General features: G+C 46.6%; 1 protein-coding gene across 1 annotated transcript in view; it reads right to left on the reverse strand.

The window, feature by feature from the left end:
- znf407 (zinc finger protein 407) overlaps positions 1-21,313 on the reverse strand; it is a gene marked incomplete at both ends in the record, with an annotated part of 154,079 nt that overhangs the window by 120,251 nt on the left and 12,515 nt on the right. The window contains one exon of the mRNA XM_080500569.1: positions 17,966-18,080. Within this exon, the coding sequence (XP_080356695.1) occupies positions 17,966-18,080 (115 nt within the window). The remainder of the gene's footprint in view (positions 1-17,965; positions 18,081-21,313) is intronic.

Here is a 21,313-nt window from a genome sequence, read left to right on the forward strand (position 1 = left end):
ACGGCATCCATTGAGTCCTTCACCAAGAATCTGCGTTGAGGGGCTCATGTGGGTTTGAACACGAGGAGCAAGCAGGGCCATCACACTTTGGTCCATCTCATTTAGATGCTGGCATGCTTAACGCAGCCGCTGTCTCACACACACAAACACACACACACACACATACACGGATGCAGACTTGTGCTGTGGGGAGGGGGTAGCCGGAGCAGAGCGGGGTCTTCCCTGGCACACTAATCGGCCTGACAGAAATAAAATAAAGAGAGTTGGACTCCGTCAAAACATGTATGGCCCCTTAAACAGAGAGCTAATAAAAGAGCTAAAGCCTGCTTGTCCCTTCAGCTGAGCCCCGGCCTGATCACACACCAGCAGTCACATTATCTTAATTCAGGGGATTCTTTTTTAAGTGTCTCCTTAAACAACGGCGAGAAGCGCCGCTCAGGAAAGACAAATGAGTTTACCAGTTTTAGCAGGGGTAAGTGCCTAAATCCAGTGCCATCGATCCCTATCTGGGTTATTATGAGGCTCGCGAGCTGCCACCGGAGCTCGGCGAGACGGGAAGGGGGCTTAAAATATTACGGGCTTGAACGCGGAGGAGGAGGAGGGAGGAGGGGGGAGGAGAGGTGGCAGTTTTGAAGCGGGCCGCCTCGTCCTCGCCGCACTGGTCAATACCCGGAGGCGCCACGGGAAGGGCATTCGTGCACACACACACACACATACGCACACACATTTACGCACACACACACACACACACACACACACGGTAAAGAGGGGATGCCTTCAGAAACGGACAGATCGCCCCTCTGACTCCGCGGGGAAAATTGATTTTTCTCTCGGTTTTTTTTTCTCCCCTCCCTGGGAGGCGCTGTACAGGTTTTTAACCTAACACTCTAACCTGAGTGTTAATGCACAAAGAGACATCATGTCCATTGATCCGGTGCTGCCGCCAGAGCGTCTTTAAATGTCTGACAAGAGGGGGGGGAGACACACACACACACACACACACACAAGGGGAGGGTGGGGGGGTCTCAGGTTAAACTGGTGCGATCACAGTTTCCACGTGAAAAATTATTTACTCACTTTTTTTTTTTTCATTATTCCTCTAATAAACTTCAGACATTCTGTAAGAAATAATAATTCATGTCTCAGCAGAAAGTTTTCGCAGATTGTAAACTACCTGCAACCGAGGCTGAGGACAAAGAAACGACTCCCACCCTGCAGTGTAGCACATCCTGTCTGCTAATTATTGTTACCGAAAAAAATAAAATAATAAGGATTAATAATACATTAAAAGACAACCAGAAGAGCAAAAAAAAAAAAAAAACCCCAAACTTAAAAAAATCCCAGCCATAAAACATATGTATTTTTAATATGAATATCACTGAATCAATACCCTCAATTAGCAACAGCAAGCAAATTGCCGAGCGAGGCGTAATTACTGGAAGGTCAGTAGGTATTATTCACAGTCACTTTAGTTTACCACATTAGAACGAGACAGTACGTCGGGGCGAAAAATTATAAATTCCATTCCCATATCTGTCCTTTTCTGATTTAGATGGATGAAGAATAATTAACTCCTAATTATTCAGATCACTTAAGGCACTTTCTGGATCCGCGGAAGAGATGCGGCGGTGTCTGTCAGCCCCACTTCAGCTGCTATCATCCGCCGCGATCCCGCGACTTGACCAATGACAACGAGAAGAAGGGAGAAAACCGATCTGGCTTGCCTGTCTTGTGTCCTCCCCTCCTCGACCCCCCCCCCCCCCCCCCCCACACACACACACACACCTCCCCGAACCCCCCTCCAGCTCCACCCGTTCTCTACCTCAGAGGGTCTTAAGGAAGCACACTTCCTTTAAATTCACCCATATGCAAATTTTAAGATGTGATTTGCATTTTAAAGTATTTAACTCCCCATATTTATTGGGCTCTGAGGCCTTGCTGATCATTGATTTATGTGCTTCCGGCAATCATATTTCCATATTTTGTGTGGTTTTTAACGACAGTAATAATTCAAATATGCAAAAAGTTGTTCTTTGAACGATATCTTTAATTATATCCTCAAAGCATCATTCCTTTTTTTTTTTTTTCCTCTCTTCCACACACAGCTAAGATTGTCTTTGAATAAAAAAAAAAAAAGAATGGAGGAAAAAAAAAAAAAAAAAAAAAGAAAGAAAGGGCTGAGGAATCATAAATTAGCCTGTGCGACGAGACAGTGACGGGCCGAACCTCCAGTCGGTTACCTTCTGCACCGGGAGACGTCTTAGCATGTTTTGCCCATCTCCGGAGCCACAAACAGACTCGAGGTGCTCTGCTGTACAGGGACCCGCGTGACCTTGTCCCCAAAGCCCTTTATTAATGCTGACATTCTTTCACCACACATCCACTCTCAGATTGTGAAATTCGTCTCTTATCCTCCACCAAAAAACAGGAAAAAAAAAACATAATACACACGCGCTTTACACCCACACGCACACACACACATACACACAACAAGGCCTTCCCCCTCTGTTTTGCCGCTAACGCAGAAACTTTCTCTGTCACCTCTCCTTATTAGACTTGTCAGAGTGGCCGCGCGCTCTTATGAAAGCCGTCACCCTCCGCGTGATTAGAAGTGGCGGGTTCCCACCACCGTTTGGCCTATCAGCACACCCAGCAACGCCGTCAAACATGTCCGCCGTCCCCCCCCCCCTCGCCCATATTCCCTTTGTCACCCCGGCGTGGCGCGGAAACTTTTTAGAATAATTGCTCAGCCATACACGAGCGCGGCGGACTAATATATTAGATTAGTGGCGTTTGGTTGCAAAAGGCAGGAGGGGGGGGGGGGGGGGGGGGGGGGTGGAAAAAAAAGAAAGAAAGAAAGAAAGAGGGCGTTTCATTATCTTGTAGGCTGCACACTGGGAGAGTGGATGTGAAAATAGAGAGTCATTTAGCCAGAGAGCCTGCATATTAGAGGCAGTGGCTGCAATGAGCTGCACAAATAGCCTACTTCATTGGATATTACAGCATCATCTCAGTGTGTGTGTGTGTGTGTGTGTGCGTGTGTGTGTGAGGACCGCGACTGCAGCCAACTCAAACTGTACGTTTATGCATTAACACTGCACGTTTTTGATTGCAACAAATCGCCTCACAGCCTTGATTACAAGCACTTTTCTAGATTTCTCTCCACACACACTTTTGCAAACATGATCCAGAGCACAACACACTAATTAGTCCCTAAATGAATTTTTTTCTTTTCTTCTTAAAACGAAGAGGTAAATTAATGAGAAAAAACTGTTTGTCTATTTGTGAAGCGCTGTAATTATTAGTCACGGTAATCACTATTATCACCGTGATGCTTTTTTGATTTCCTTCACAATCCACAACTTGTTTATTTTATTTATTTATTTATTTATTTTTTTAAAGATTGCGTCGTACTTTTTAGACGCCGAGCCCGAGTTCAGCGCGATGCGGACACATTAACACGGAGGAGGCCCCCTTCGGAGGATGCATCTCACCCCAATGTTTAACTATCATCGCTGAGCCCTGCACCGAGTGCATGCAACATATGTTACAACCCCCACATTCTACCCCCTCCCCCCTGAGACTCCCTGACACACACACACACACACACACACACACACACACACACACACACACACACACACACACACACACACACACACACACACACACACACACACACACACACACACACACACACACAGCATCACCATCCTCCGCTCCGCAATTAAGCTTCAAGCCTCACTTCAGATTTCCGCACAGTGGCTCTAAAACTGATCAGTGCGGATCACCGTTATTAGATTTAATTGATTTAATGTGATGCTTATGTTTGTGACACACAGCTTCAACTTAAAAGTCGAGTGCACACACACACACACACACACACACACAGATGGGTATATTTCTGCTTTTTATCTGCTATGTGAGCTGGTCTGAAAGAGATTACAGGGGGTGAATGTTGGGAGAAACTGATTACATGACATTCAAATGTGTATTTAATATAAATATGGAGCTTCATATTTACACACACACACACGTACACACACACACACACAGATGTCACGACTACAAACACGTTTCCACGTGGCGCTGGAAACTACAGTCGGACGCGGTCAACGAGGAAGGTTGAGAGCTGATTAACTTACAAAGCAAATTAAAACAAACGCCTAATAATATTGTTTTTTTTAAATCACTGTGATTTCAGCGAAAGGTTTTTTTTGAAATTTCTCACATCTGTTCTGAGTTTTTCGGGTATAAAGAGGCTTTTGTTTTCTCTCCCCCTTTTTTTTTTGTTTTATTTGTGAGTTAAACTCGGTATAAAGCGAATCAATTAGAATCTGCTGAGAATCCCTCATCTGGTTTGTAGCCGAGCCGTGAAGCAGGAGTGTTAAAAACTATTCTCCCTCTCCCTCTCTCTCGCTCTCTCTCTCCCTCTCCGCAGAAAGGTTATCGCGTTGTATCTTATTGCCTTTACCTGCTCCCATTCACTGTGAACATGCACTGATTTGAATAAGCGCCGCTCCAGAATCTCTCTTATCAGATCCCAGACGGGTGTGCCAACACAGCAGTATCAGGTACACACCATCTCTCTCTCTCTTTTTCTCCATCTCTCTTTTGCTCGCACTCTGTGCCGCCCTAAAATGAGAGGGAAAAAAAAAAAAAAGCTTAAAAGAGAGAGAGAAGAAGAGAAGAAGGATGTCGTTGCATCTGGGATGTGTTGTCTGATAACACAATCCGGCTATAATCACATCCAGACTGGAAATGCAAAAAATGAAAAAAAATAAAGTGACCAAAAGAGCAAAGCAGTTAATCCCTCTCTGGAAATGATTCTCTTTTCTCCTCTTTTTTTTTTTTTTAAACTTCTAAATCTGTTCTTCTATTCATACCCAGAATGTATTTCCTTACGACTGCTGACCTCCACACTCATCAATTTACCTCGTGTAGAAAACACAGGACGTAATGTACTGCATTTTTAAGTGGGATATTATTAAAAAAATCATTAAGTGGTGTGATAAAAACAAATTGTAGGTGCGCTAATGTGCAACAATTACCCACCGACGGCAGGATTTTTTTTTTTTGTCTTCTTTAAAGATTTCATTTCATTAATACTCCGTGGAAGACAATTCCCAGAAGATGAACTGGTTTCCAGTTTCCTTGTTGCCGTTTGTTGTTTGCTTTGGCTCCGCGGAGGAGATACACCGGCTCGGGAGAGCATCAGTCAGCGACGCTGGCGAGCGTGGTAGCAAACATGACCTCAGAAAATGTATCCTCCTCGGGTAGGTTAAACACACACACACACACACGTGCGCACACACACACACACACACGTAGCGAGGCCACACTCATTCCCCCAGTCCTCTTAACGGGCTAACCTGCTCTCTTCATTAGGGTGCTGTGGGGACTTATCACTGTGTAGTCTTTGTCCTTGCTGTAATTGCCCTCTCGGCATGTCAGCCCCCACCCACCGCCACGAGCACCGCCATCATCACAGCCGCCCCCCCCCACACACACACACACCCAGCCAGCCAGCCAGCCAGCCCAGCTTCAGCCCCCCCTCGTGACAGGCCTGGTGAGACGGCGGTGCGGGGAGCCTCTCCTGAGACCTGCTGATCGGCCCCTGAGGTCCGCCGCTATAGAGAGGCTTGTCCTAGTTAAAGCAGCACCGGCAGGGACACCCACCCACCCACCCACCTACCCACCTCAACAGCCCCCTTCCAAAAATACGACCCTGCCACTAGCCCTGCTCATTTAGCCTCACAGATACCAGGGAATTCTTAAGGTAACACTCCGTTACATAGAACATTCTAGGTGAGCTTCCTTTCTTTGTAATAAATTGCCAAAATAATCCAAAAACTTTCCCGTCATAACGTGTGAAGACCACCAGACCCGCACCTACGCAGCGACACCAAAAAAAAAAAACATATCCTGTTTTGTGTTTTAGTTCGAGGAAAGAAATTAAGAAATATCAATGGAGACAAGTGGAGCGAGTCACAGATCATCTTCCAACAGAGGGATCACAATCTCAGCTGCATTTCATTCATGCAAGAGATCCACATGTTCCACACAGCAGGAGGCCCCCCTGTGCTTGCAAACCCCGCTTCCTGTGGCTTGCCGGAGCGGTAGCAAGTGGAATGGCGCCATCTAATGTTCATCAAAAAGACGGCAAGGCTGGACCGGCTGCTCTTTCCTGAGAGCTCCTGACTGGGGAAAGAGATCTTAAGGCTTTTTTTTTTTTTTCTCCTTCGGAGTTCACGAGCAAGTAGAAGTCAGCACACGGGGTTGGACGTATGGCGGGGGGGGGGGGCTTTGAAATGACCATGAAAGTGTTCGGAGCGAACCCCCCTAATTTGAAATTTAACCGTAATAGACAACAAGCTATCAGCGTTGCAGCGTTTTCCTGACCCCTGTTTGTTTTGCTGAATAAACAGAATAAATGAGTAAACGCTTTCCTCCTCACGCAGTGCGTTTCTCTTCATCACGCTCAACTTTCTTCTTCTTCTTCTTCTTCTTCTTCTCTCCTGCGGGGTAATCGATGTGTCAGCATTTTCACGGCTGGCTGCAGGGGCTCAGACCTATGCCGGGGGGGGGGGGCTCAGCAGCGTAGAGGTTAACGCGGTGTTGTGTTGGCGAGGCCAAAGATGGTGCGGCTGATAAAGGGGGGGTGTCTCTTCCTTTTTTTAGGCTGCACGTCCTCTCCTCTTTACTACCGGCTTGACACTTGTGGACGCTGGACTGGAAGGGGCTTCCTTTGCCCCCCGCTTAATAAATCCCTTTATCTTTACTCAGTGCTGAAAATATTGCCCCATCTGCCCCTGCCAGGAGACTGGTGACAACTGTGCATGACGAGAAGGGGGGGGTAGTGTCTCTCTCTAACCTCGCCAGCTACTAAACGCAACACGGGCGAGCCGGGGGGGGGGGGCCAAGGAGGATGCCGGCAAACAAACAGTAAGACATAAAGGAGATGTGATGCGCAGTATAACGTTTTAATAACTTTGTCGCACCGCATCTGAAATGCAAACACATTAAAGTGGACACAGTGGCCCCTCTCATTAAACACACAGCGGTATAAACATCACCCCCACCCTCCCTGCACTTGCGTAAACACACGCAAACACCCTCATTGGCTCGCCGGAACGCCTGCATCCGTCCGACGGGATGCCACCGCGCGAGCCTCGGGAGTTTTTCTACGGGGGTGTTTTATGCGTCCCCCGCGGGGCCCGGAGACAGTGAGATGTGGCTATAGCACACAGAGGATCCCAGTCAAGGACACGGGCAGCATCACTCACTCCGCCATTATTTGCTCATATTTAAAGCTGAGGGAGACGCGCCGGGGTTACCTGAGGGACCGGGGGCTGCACATGCAGAGGGGGGGTGGAGGGTGGGGGGTTGATTTCAGAGTCCGAGGGGTGTGCTGAGCGGCTGAGAGCTAAAGGAGACGCAACGAGGAGGGAGGGAGGGAGGGAGGGCGAGGGGAAGGAGAGAGAGAGAGAGAGAGGGAGTGACAGAGAGCTTTATATGTCAGCCCGGTGATACCAGCATTTTTATGGACGAATATTTTTCCTCTTGTCAGAGCGGGATAAGGAATCACCATAAGGTTGGGGAGCATGAATATTGCCCTTGAGGGCCCACTGTGGCTGCTCCTGTTTATGGTTGACTAGCAATCAGCCACCGATTCAGGACCCGCAACCCCTCATCCATCCACGTCAGCAATTAATCAATTAAACGGGCAGCGGGGAGGGCCGGGATCGGCTAGGTGTGTTAATACAATAGCCCGTTAAGGTTGATGTAATTTCATCACTAATGTCAGCCATTCATCACGCCTTATTATCCGTTTCGCATAGACAATGGTCAATATGACTTCATAAATCGGAGGATCATGGGGACCCGGTGATATTAGGCCTGAAGGGTGCCGGAGGATGATGGGCTCCGGAGTGCCGGGGCCCGAAATTTAACAAGCGAGCCCGCCCCGAAACGAGCCCCGAAACTAATGTGACAGATTAAACAACAGGAGTACAGACGTTTAATGCAATTCTTCAACGGCTGAGCAACAGAAAATACAACCCTAATTATAAAGACCACCGTCTGAGAGAGGCTTTGTCCTCAGATGCAGTTTGTTTGATAACGTACAAATCACATAACTGTCCGTGCCGTCGGACTGCTGGGAGCGGAGCCCGTGAAACCCATACGTCGTCGCTGATTAATCGTAATGGGTTAAAAAGAAACAATAAAATGAAACCCCACTAAGGCTGGCTTCCAGGACCAATCACGATCCTCAACGCTAAAGATACAACGTCTGCATAAATCATGATGTCGTGTCAACAGGCTTTAATCATAACTGGGCGCGTGTGTGTGTGTGTGTGGGCGGAGGCCCCTGTCCGCTTGTGTGGGCCACGCCACATGTGATGCACACAGAGTGTGTTTGGTGTTTGGCGTACCGGTGGAAAGCAAGCCGTGTTTTTCTGGACTCCGGCCACCGACAGCTGACAGGTTGCACGAGTGTTTGCTAACTTCAAATGTCACAGTTTTCAGGGGCCAAGAAAATATTTTTCTTATAATGATTCTGAGCTTTTCTGGGAGATTTTTTTTTTTTTTTTAATGCCTCGGTGAAAGTGGAGCCGGAATAAGCTGCAGTATCAGAGGGGGGGGGGGGGGGGGGGGGGAGGGGTTGTGGTAAACACATCCCCAGTTAAAGTCCAGGCTCGGAGGCCTTTCGGTGCAGAGTTTTCACATTCTGACTGTGGATGTTCGGTTCAGAAGCATGCCTTTGATCAGGGTTTTTTTTTTTTTTTCCTGAAATAAATTGGAAACATATCCAGAATGGACCATTCCGTCACCCATAATCATCTGGGGTTAGGCTTAGGTTCGGTTCTATCGTCACCTGTGACCCTAAAGTCGGCTCCAAATGGTGCAATTTGAAGAGTTCAGCTCGCCACGCTGTACGACGTAGAGCTAATAAACTCTGAGCACAATATGAAGTTTGCTGTGTGCAGATTGCACAACGTAAGATGAATTAATGTATGCGAGTTGGAATAAAACGTCCTATCCATTCACAAAATAGAAACAAAACATTACCAGAGGCCCAGTCCTTGAGGCATTTCAGCGTACGAAACAAAATCCACAAAAAGTTTTTGTTTACATCCCACACATTGTTTTGACATGTTTTGCAGTTGTAGCCACAAAGCTTCTATTTGTCAGTGTTGCACTGATCAGAATGTCATTTAATACTGTATTTATATTGAGTAGCTGATGTAGGCCACAGACAGACTTCACAGTGTGACGTAGGACGTAGAGCCAAGACCTAAGATATCACCACAATCGTTTTGTCTGGGACGGCTAAAAATCGCAGTGCAACAGCTTAAAGATGGATAAAGTTGCACACAAGACGGACGGATGGATGGATCAGGACAGAGAAACTCGAGCAGTAATGTTACAAAACCTGCTCGAGGGTTGAATATCTGTTCTAGCTTACAGTTTCTTGGATCCAAACCACTTCATTAGTGATCACTGTGACTCTTACGGCACACTCCGCAGCCATCTGATGCACGGTTCCCGTTCTTCTCAGAGAGTCTTGGCTCTGGCAGAAAAGCCGATTGTGAGTTTGGGACGGCACAGATCGTACCAGGCGGCAGGAACGAACGTAACTTGACCCGGCGGGAAATAATACTGGTGGTCTGTGCAGAATCATTTGGAGTCTGCTCAAACAAGTCGCTCTGGACGCGGCGGCGGGTTGATTAATAACCACAATAAATGCAGTACGCAATCAAAGAAACTACATGGTATCCATCATATCAGCTGGAAGGCGGGGGGCTGGCGGACGTCCAGCGGCGAACAGAAGGCCAATACCTGCCCTGCGTACCGCTCTGATGCTACTAACAGCTTCAGTCAGACACAAAGAGCCTCCCTTACACCCAAGCCAACATTTCCCCAGCACTCCCAGCAGGTACATCAGCTCAATTATGATGATGGCAATGACTGATTGCATTTTACCTCTCCTCCTGTTCCCCCAATACGTCGGGCCATCACAAAAAAAAAGGGAGGGGACGCAGTGAGAGGGAGAGAGAGAGAGAGACGTGGCGGCGTCATCTCCGGTAAGCTACAAGCGTCCCAGATGCCAGTCTCCGGGACGGTATCAAACCTCTCTGTGGCAGACTCGCCGTGAAAATAATCTATACCTACAGGAAGTCAATTAAAAAGTGCCAGGGGAGATTAAGAGCAGCGTGACAGCTTTTCGTCAGGCCACGGGTTCGTCGGGGGGAGGAAACCGGCGTGCCTGCTCGTCTGCCGCGTGAGTGAGGGGAAGGTAAAGTGTGCGTGCGCTCGGCGAAGACGTGTCGGGAGGCGAGTGGCGGCGGGCAGAGGGGAGGAGACCGTTGGCGAGCGCGCTTAAAAGCCCCCTCATGAATATTAAAAAGGCCTTTGGCAGTCGGCGGCGGCGGCGGCTCCGCCACCAAGTTTGCAAACGGGCGTAATGTGTCTGTTTGCTGAGGAAGGCGGCTCGGGCCTGATATCAATTAAATCAAGCAGTGTCAGTCTGATGGTCCTCTCAATGGAGGGACAGCCCCATTCCCCTCTACACATCAGCTCAGCTTTGTGTCAACCATCCATCTCTCAACCTCCCCTCTCTCTCTCTCTCTCTCTCTCTTTATCAGCCTCGACGCACTCTCTCCCCCTTCTCCCTCTCCGTCTCTCAAGCAGCCGGTAACTGAACGCACAAATTACTCTCCCCTCCACCTTTAACTCTCACTAAATCTTTCCCCTTTTCCACTTTGCTGAGCCGGGATATTTTATTCCTCCATCAAATATGCATCCCATTAATTAAGTTAAATTACTCCTGACTGCCAAATATCCCCTGCCCCGATGGGTGTCAACACAGAAATGCATGACTGTGAACCTGCGGTGACACGGCCCCAACACTTAAACATGAGTTACGGCCCTTTGCAGGCCCATCCGCCGGCAGATTACCAGACACTTTGGGCTGCTGGAATTAAGCGTCGCTCGCCCCCAACCCCCCCCCCCCGCCCCCCGCCCGCCCAGCTTTTTAATAAGTGCACAATGGATGACACTCGCACTTCTGACAATGAGAGGACTGATATTTTAATTACACCCCTTTTTTCATCTGCCGTCCTCTTCATCTTTTAATTGCTGTTGTTAATCACTCATTAACTTCCCTCGCTATATTTTACCCCCCCCCCCCCCCCCTCCTCCTCCTCCTACAATATACCTATGACGCGATTAGCTCTATAGAATAGATTGTTCAGCAACATTTTCTAAAGAATCCAACTACTTGGTGGGATAAGGTTCCTTTGTCCTGGTTTTGTGTTGAAGGGTGTAAACTCATTTGGCTCTTTGTGCAGGCCAGAGCCGATATCAATCTTCAGAAGGTAAATAAAAAGCGTAAAAGAACGAATGGGGATTGGGCCTCGCGAGGAGAAAATTACAACTTCTCCTTATTTCCACCCTGCAAGTTGAGATTTAACAAACACAAAGAGCTGAGGCTACAACAAGTTTATTGTTTTGGAGAAAAGCTCTGGACATCATGCACACAATGCAGACAATAGCCTCTTAACTTGGACAGTCCTCAGGAGTAGTATAACTTACTATCATAAGCCTATGTGCTGTGCTGGCGCTCCGGTTTAACTACTGATCCTGCGTTTAGTGTGTGGAGCCGGTGTTTTGTTTTGGTTGGTCTTTGATTAAAGGGAAATGGTTTGATTATGAAGCCCCGGGGCCCTCTGCTCCAGGCCCAGTAAAGAATATGAGATTCTTATTAAAACCTAATAGGACTGATGTGCTGACAGAGATCTCCCGCTTCGTCTCTGGCGCTCGGCGGAGTCCCATTCGAACTCCTGGAAAGCATCGTTTTCGCCAACAGGAGAGCCACCCGGCAAACCGACTCCCTCAAGTACTCGTGGCCCGTGTAATTTGGTACACAAATTTAATAGTTTCTGCTGAGCCCCACTACACAAACCGGGCTTAATGAAGCCATGCGTCTGGTGTCAACTCTGAGCGATACGCGCAAGGACGCATCGCTCAAGAGCGGAGTGGACTCCGACGGTCCAGCTCCAAAACAAGAAGGAGAAAAAAAAAAAGTTTCAAAGTGTCCGACGGTAGATTTATATTGATACGTCGATGCCATCTCGGGTTCGCTCTCCTCTCTTTTTCCTTGCTCTTGCAGCTTTTTCTTCCCCCGTGTGTGTGTGTGTGTGTGTGTGCCTGTGCATGAGTGTGTTTCTATTGCAAAAAACATTAATTTTACAAACATCAGCCCAAGGCTACTAAACACATCCAATCCATTATGCTGCGCTTTATCGTGTTATGGGGGGTAACGGGCTGTAAAGCTGTCTCGGTCATAAAGAGCGATCGCGGAGTGCCGAGTCAAACCAGAACGCAGAGCTCTCCGAGCCATACGCGGCCCCTCGTTATCGTCAGAACAGCTCCGTCACATACTTAACCTTTCCAGGCCGGGCCGTTCTGCATTATTTTCCAAATGACCTTTAGCGTTACTTATTTCATTTCCGATAATGGCACACTAAATTTTGCTAAATGCATCAGAGCAAAATGTGTTTGTTTTGGTGAGAAGGGGGGGGGGGGGGTCCGTCTGACTGACAGGGGCCGTGTTCCCGGGGGCCGAGGTCCTAAAGTGTCCGACGCGGTAAACAGCCATGCGTCTTCCCGATGGGAGCGGGTGTGAAGCGCCGAGCCCGATGAAGAGGGATTAGAGCACACAGGAGGAGTAGGTACACCGCACAGGTCTGGATTAGTGAAACTCAGTCACGTGTTCATTTTATACACGTGTTCAGGGTTAAGGCCAGTTCACCGCCAACTTTTAGGTTTGTTTTTTGGGTTGTTTTTTTTTTAAAAGGCGCGCACGTCCAAAGAACAGATCCCAAGTGTGCCTTAAGGTGCTTTAAGTGAACTGTTTTCTTCCTTAAAAAGCCTCCAATTGTATATTTACAAGCATCTGAAGGTTAATAATGATACCAATAAAATATGCAAACACAAAAGGCTTATTGTTTCCTGTTAATGAATGCAGAACTCCTGCCAACACGTCGTGCGTGCTCTCAGCCGCGCGCGCTTAAATCATTTAGAGCATTACGAGTTTTTCCAAAAGGTCTGACTCTTAGCATAAATATGGAGTCGTCCTCGAGCTGCTGCATTGCACGACACGGGGAGCGGCGTGCCTCACGCCCTTGCTGCACGGGCGGAGTGAGGGTGGGTGGAGGGGGGGAGGGGTCTGGTGGGTAGGGTGGGATCTTAGCGAAATCGCTAATGTACGTGATGATTAAGTGTAACTCAAATACCGAGTGTGTTGTTCGTAGGCCTGACAGGCAGTAATTTGGTGTATTATATTCTGCGGTTTTAATTGCACGCCACCAACGTGTCCCCGTGACACGTTATGAAGCGATGATGTACAATTATTTCGGGGCGGCGGGAGATCAGCGGAGTGACATTATAATCATCCTCACAGGGATCCCTCTCTTCATCTGCAACAACCATTAATGTTTAAATGGGAGGAAGGAAGAACGAGGAGAGGAGGACAGAAAGAAAGAAAGAAGAAAAAAAAAAAAAAAAACACATAAAAATAGTTCTCAGGGAGTTCTAACCAGAATCTGTTTGAGGATTATAGAGAATCACGTCAGGGGAGAAGGAGAAGGGGTGTGGATAGACAATAGAGGGGCTGAGTTAAGTGACGGCTTTCTCTGGATAAGCAGCGAGCTAAGATGCTCCTCCACTGTCACTGCCAGGCCTCACACTACTCATACAGGCCCGGGCATTAAGGCACATTACAGCGGATGAGCCACGCAGGGCGGAACTGATGGGCTATTCTGGGAACAGACCAGACAATCTCACAAGACAGGAGGGGGGGGGGGGGGGACATAAAAACCCTGACACGAGCCAGCCCCATCCTGTTAACAGTCAAATCGCACACGCGCATGAAATCATGACTATATATACTCTCTCCCAACACTGAGTCAAGAAAACTGGATGAGAGGGAGTGAAAAACACAAAAGCCGCCTCCTCCACACAGAACTTTAACACGCTGCAAACTTTTGCTGTTGTGAGAGAGGGGTGGGGGGGTGGGGGTAAAAAAAAAAAAATGCTTTTCTTCAGCTTTGTTTAAATTTCTGAAGTGACACCGAGGAAAGGGGCAGCTTATGACCCATAATCATAAAAACGGCGGTCCACAAGAGGACAATCCACGTCCATGATAGTGTTAATACTTCTAAGGGCCGCGGCTGAGATATTAAACCAATGCCTCAAAGCATTTACACTGTTTATGCATAATTTAACACCAACAACAGCACTTGGATGTCCGTTTGCTGGATCTTTGGGGAGGACGAGCGAACCGGGAGGGGAGAAATGCTGAATCCACGGCCTTTCGGGCTGGATGATGGAGGAGGAGAGGAGGAGGCTCATTAAGTGGCCCGAGCCCCCGATGTGGACCAAAACACGCCGGGAGGAAATGCGGGGAATCTGACGCCTCGCACGCAGGAGCAATCTTTTCTTTGTTGTGGTTGTTGTTGTTGTTGTTTTTAACCAATTAAATATGAGAAATCTCATCTCGCTTGCTCGCATCCATTTTTTTTTCCTGTTGCCTTCTCCCCCCCCCCCCCCCCCCCCCATCCGGATTTACACCTTCAGAAACCTCCACGGGCAAATTAAGACAGACGAGTGTGCTTTAAACACGAAGACGGGAGCCGGCCAGGTAGAAAGCGTGCCCCCCCCCCACCCCCCCCCCTTTGGAGGAAAACGGCGAGGAGGCTTGAGTGGCAGCGTGGTCAAGGGGGTTCCAGTCTGTCCTGGCCTTGCATTTGCATTTGTTAATTAAATGCCACAACAATATGATCTTTAACTATCAACAACTTCTCCTCCTCCCCCCCTCCCTCCCTCCCCCCCTCGCTCATCCTGAGGAGACAGCTGTGACGGCGAGGTGAGGCTAAAACGAGGCGGACAGCCGAGGTAATCTTCTCGTCTGAAAGTTTAACAAGGAAAACGCTGCAATCGATGGCGTTGAGGGGGAAAGGTTTTTTTTTGTTTGTTTTTTTTTGCGCTGAGCTTAAACAAAATGGCAATATACTTAACCCAGAAACTTCTGTCACGTGGAGGCCCAAGAGTCTGGAACCACGTGGTAAATTAATGAAACCAATTTTTTATTTTTTTTTTTTTCCTTACATGGTAGAATAAATGCCGCGACCAAACATAGTCTGGTGTTAATTGACATGATGGATTGTGAGGAGTGTCCCCCCCCATCCGAAAAGTTTTTTGGTTTAAGCAAAAATGTTACGCCGCCATTAGTATCCGCGGAGCTCTAATCGCACCATAATCTCACGTTTCTAGGTCACCGGAAACAAAAACGGGTAATCACATTACGCATTACACCCGAAACAAGCGCCATCCATTAGTGCCGCGGAGATCCAGATTAAAAACACATCGTCGGAACGTGAAAAGTTTGGCGAGGGGGAAGATGGGGCGGGGGGCGGGGGGGGGTTGTTTTATGTGTATGTATGGCCGTGGCCTTAATGAGGGAGTTTCTGGGGGTTTCTTTGTGTTTGCTGCTCTTTAGTCAAGAGGAGGGATGGCCTGGTGATCAGTCAGCACTGAAAGCACACACAGGGACGATTTGTCACCAGTGGCTGGCACTGGCAGCGCACGGCTCCTCCATCCGCATGATTTGTGAAACTCGGGGCTGTATTTAGTAGTCCCATTTAAAGGCATATTGGAGAACTGTTCTGTACGTATGCGTGCGGGTGTGTGTGTGTGTGTGTGTGTGAAGCTAGGCACTTGGTCAAAGCGCGGCGCATTTTGCAGCACTTGGGAAAAGAGGGGTTTTCAGCTGGAGGGCTTGTGAAACATGAGCCTTTCCCTCTCATTAAAGGAGAAGCTGTGTTTAAACCAAAGCTTGTTTGCTCCTGCTGTAATATGTTTGCGAACATCAGCGGGAGCAAATAAACACGTTGGCTCGGCGCGGCTTTAGAAGAACTAAATCGGCCCGCGACTGAACTAAATGGAACGCTTTGCACCGAGTCGCACAGAGGGAGAAACTAATAACTCTGCATATGTCTTCATCTGAGCGAATGTGCGGCCGCAGAAGCGCGATGGCACAACGCTGGAAATCCCACAATTTACTGTATTCCCCGACTGCATGTTAAACAGCTTAGCACGTCCATTTGAACATGGCGAGGCAGTGAGGAGGTCTACCACGGGACCGAGAGCAGCTCAACACAACATATGGTCGACGTGTAGGGGGCTACGACGTAGCGCAATAACAACCGTACGCGCGCACTACTGGGTATTTATAGGCTGCTAGTTTACCTACATAAACTTCCAATTAGGAGTATTTGTACAGCTGAAAACATGCAGAGGGTAAAACTCCACTTATTTTAACCTTTATGTCTGCAGGAGGTTTGACTCGGCGCAATATGTTTGTCTTTATACAAACCGTCTGGGACTAGTTAAAAGGTTACAGGGCCTTTATTTGCACATTAAAATAAAGCCGTTGCTAAATTTGGGTGGGGGTTAAATTCGCGTCGCTGCCGTTTCATCTCTGACAGTAGAGTCTAACAAACTATAGTATTGCACAACATGTTGATTAAAAACTACAAAAATCTCCTAAATTGGGCAAAATCTGCAGCTAAAGTTGACTTTCTAATGCACGCTTAAGAAATTCATACGATAAGTATCAAGTATGTATACCACAATGGATTGGAAATATGCAAAATAGAAAATTATGAACATAAAATAGATCAATTCAAACATTTACAGCATGCTGAGCTGTCAGAATTATAAGCATTCCACTTTCTATAACTTTGATTCTATTGTTCACAGCTATTCTATACATTTCTGGAGGATAAAAGAAATGTTTGTTCAATTTCATGGCTCTTTTTGTAAAAAAAAAAATTTTAATCAATTTTCTCTTCATATTACTTGAAGCCAACATTGAAATTTGAATGTCAACAAACCCGGGGGCGGTTCCACAAAATGTAAATGCTGGAAGTACGCGTTTGTATGAGTGTAATGAGGAATTTCCTTCAGGAAGGTGTTCGAGATGTATGTCAACAACTAACACTGGCTCCTAAATGTTTTGTTTTTCCCATGTGGACTCTGGTAGAGTCGCTTTAATGTAAATTTATAAGAAATCATACTATACATATATATCAAACATGTGTCCCACAATGGATTCAAACCTGTCAAAATGGAATACTATGAACATAAAGTATTTACATTTAATCATTTTCAGTCTCTGTTTTATCAGAATTGTGACAATTCTCCTTTCTGCAACTTTATTTCTTGTGTTCACAGACGATTTTCAGATATCGAAAAGAGATGTTGGTTGAATTTATTGGTATTTTTTGCAACATTTCTCTCACTTTTTAATCAAATTATTTAAAACTAACATTGAAATCTTAGCATACGTAATACATTTGGAGATTACAACGTACTTTAACTCATTAAATGCTTTCAAACAAATGCTTAACTCGTCACTGAAATTTGAGGCATCAGAATATTTGAAAATATTATTAACGACAAGTAGACAAGGATTTTGTGAATTTCTCGCCATAATTTGCAGAATTTCTTTTTATTCAAACAGTTTAAAAATCTGACCGTTAAAAAAAAAAAAAAAAAGTCTGTGGCAGATCCACTCATTACGGGCAGACGGGGTTGAATTGGCTTGAATTATGAATTAGCCTGAGACAAATGCAATTTAAAGTGGGCTGTGCAACAGATAATTAGCTCATCACGTTTGATGGGAAGGATCGCTCCTCTCACTGACCGCCACTGGTGTGACGGGCTTCAATTCTAACGTGAAAAACTTTAAAAACCCGTTTGCAGTTCGATACTGAAGTTTGTCCAGGAACTTATTTGATCAGACTGAATGTATTCGGGTGAGCAGCCACCTTTCAGAGTAGCCTTGTTAACCGTCGGAGGTGTCGCCGCGCAAAAGACACCGGTCGTTGGAACTCACCCGCAGATGTCGCACTTGTACTCCCTCATGCCCAGGTGCCTCTTCACGTGGTTCCTGGCGTCTCCCAGCTGCGCGGTTGCAAAGTTGCAGATCTTGCACATGAACGGCTTGGATCCTGCAAAAGAAAAGGGAAAAAAAACAAAACAAAGCAAGGTAAGGCATCACATGCAACAACACAGTATTACGTTTGAAGGAAAGAAGTGGCAATTTTAATAAAAACACAAGTGCTCCTGCTGGGCAGAAATGTGATTTTTTTTTTTTTTTGCGTTGCGGATCATTTTTCAACGCCAGGCGTGGAGGACTGTTATTACTCCTGTGCTTAGGACTTCAATCTACTTCACAGCCGCAAAATGACTCCAGAATTATAGAAACGGATGCCCTCGCCGCGGCTCCCATAAAAACTACAGTCACACTCCAAGTGCCAAGCGGCTCTTCCCCTCACTCTCTATCCATCCTTGTCACTCTCCCTCATCTCTTACCTACTCTTCCTTTGCCTGTGGATGCGTAAATTGGATTCCAAAGGTCAGGGCGAATACGTAAATCAATTCTGCGTGCGCCCGCTACCGCCCGTTCCATCATTAAAGCGCTAATCACTCCAGCGAGCTTCTCGGGGAGGTTTTCTCCCTAATTATTGTCATTAATAAGTCCAGAGGGCGTGGTAGCGTTTGAGAGAGTGGCAAAGCCTCCCCGTGCTATTTGTCACTTCAGAGCAAGAGCGGCGAGAGGCCCGACGCACAAAACGCTACACACTCCCAGTTAAAAGGAGGACACCGGGACCTTCACAACAAAAGGGAAGCGCACGCCATGGCGTTTCAAAGCGTAATGACAGAGTTGGTTTCCAAGGAGTTTCACCTCCCTGTCAATATCTCTTTTTGACATCGGAACTTTAAAATGTGACGCCAACCGGTCCCTTGTGACGATGTACTGTACGTGACGGAGTGAAGGGTCACACTTCACCTCCATAGTCTGAACTCCAAAAGTACCACGATACAGTAAACTGTCCAAAAGAAACATCAAATAGTCATTAATTTTCTTCTTCTGTTAAATTATTGTTGTCACAGGGGGATCAAATCTGTGACTGAAGTTCCTTCAGCAGCCAAAACGAACCAAATATACCAAATAATAAAATACAAATATGTTTCAAAGAAGTCACACATATATACATACATACATATATACACACACACACACACACATATATATATATATACACACATATATATACATACACATACACATATAGATAGATATACATACATACATAGATATACATACATACATAGATATACATACATACATGCACACACATATATACATATATACACACATAGACAGACAGACAGACAGACAGACAGACAGACAGACAGACAGACAGACAGACAGACAGACAGACAGACAGACAGACAGACAGACAGACAGACAGACAGACAGACAGACAGACAGACAGACCTAGAGATAAAGAGATAGATAGATATTATAACAAAGAAGCTGTATTTCACATGTGATATGAAGTCGAGTCCTTCGAGAAAAAGCTTGTACTATACATTAGCCCTAAAACCACATCTTTTCCTTTGCTCTCCAACTGGCAGTGTCGGCCTCACAACTCCACTTTTTAACTGCACTGAACTCAAAGTGGATTAAAACACTTCGAACTGGGTAGAAATAAGAAGTGTTTAGTGCGGCCGGCAGGAAGGCCGTTACAAGAAAGTGGATGAAACCAGAAAAACCAACCAACAGTGGATGAGTGGGACTGACATCATATATGCTGAAGGAAATTAGTTCATTTGACATAAGACTGCAACTAAATGTTTACTTATTTTTTTTGTAAATATCACAAACCCATGATTCCCTGTTCTACGAAGAGGAGTTATTTAGTGGTAAGATGTTCGCAAGAGTGTGTATTATATTATGGTGAAGGACCAATCATTCATCTCTGTACTATTTATACAGGTTTGGATGTTTTGTGGAGATTCAACTGTAAAGTACAGATGAATGTCAAAGGCAAAAATTATGCTATGTGGGGAATTTTGTGAACCGTGGAAAATACTAGTAAAAAAAAAAAAAAAAGAAAGAAAAAAGAAATAGGAAGTGTTGCAGCTGACCCTGTACATGGCCTCCGCTGCAAGACTTTGCCAAAATATTAAAAGTCAGGCAAAAGGAAATGACTAAAGCCTGCACTTTGTCACAAAAATGAAGCCCGTGCACTTGGTGAAAAGGAATATTTTGTTGAGCCAAATCCAGGCCAGCGTGACACTGTGCGACGGTCCAATCTAAGTGGCAGCCTGGTATGATATCCACGTACGCATCTTTGAGCAAACGCTCACCCCCATCTCCCGGCGAATATCCCAAGACGTTCTACAATATTTATTCCAGGGGCAGCTGCTGATTTGATTAAGCACTTTGTGTAGATTACTAATTCGTTCATACACGGTTCACTTGCTGTGAGCTGGAAGTACGACACATCGAATTTTACGCCGGTAACGAAGATTGAAAGGCAAGCCTGTGCTAACAAGGCCCATAAACACAAGGGAGGACGGGGGGGGGGGGGGGGGAAGGGGAGGGGAGGGGAGAGGGGGGGTGAGTCCACACATGGGCAACGGCAAAGCCAGCCTCTTCATTTCACATGTCCCTACAGTGCACCACACACACACACACACACATAAATAACCCTCCCAACGCCAGAGCGAAGGCAGAAAAACACATAATGTCCCTATACATAACTGCGCTCTTCACACCTAAATGTCGAGACGCCTTTTTTTTTCGCACAGAGGCATTATGAAAACATTCACACGAGTCGCTCGGAAGAAGAAGAAGAAGAAGAAGAAGAAGAAGAGAAACAAAACAAAAAACTAAAACAAACAGAAAACAAAAAGACGCTCACACCACCGCGCCCACGCGCACCTACATCGAGATTCACGTCGCCACCTCGCACCTATGCGAGTGCATACAGACGAAGGCATTATATTCTCAAAACATAATCACCCGCGGACAAACAGAAGGAGAGGCAGTCGCTCGCTCGCTCTCCTTCTCACTCACACACACACACACTCAGACACATCCAACCTAAAGTTGAGGTGAGAGAGAGAGAGAGAGAGAGGGAGAGGGGGCGAGGGAGGCGTGTGGGGAGCAGATTTGTCCAGATGGCTGGCTGAGTATGAAACATGGCAGAAAGGAGAGCGATGTAACGTCCCTCAGTTCTCACATCTTATCACATTAATACTCCACCACTCCACTTAAACAGCCTCCGTGAAACTGAAATTGACCATCAATGCGGTGTCATGTTAAATTAATATTGCCATCCACACAGCGGCGATGTGGCTCCCTCACATCCCAGATGAGACGGGGGGG

This window comes from Blennius ocellaris (assembly GCF_963422515.1).
Source record: "Blennius ocellaris genome assembly, chromosome: 8".
NCBI lineage: Eukaryota > Metazoa > Chordata > Actinopteri > Blenniiformes > Blenniidae > Blennius > Blennius ocellaris.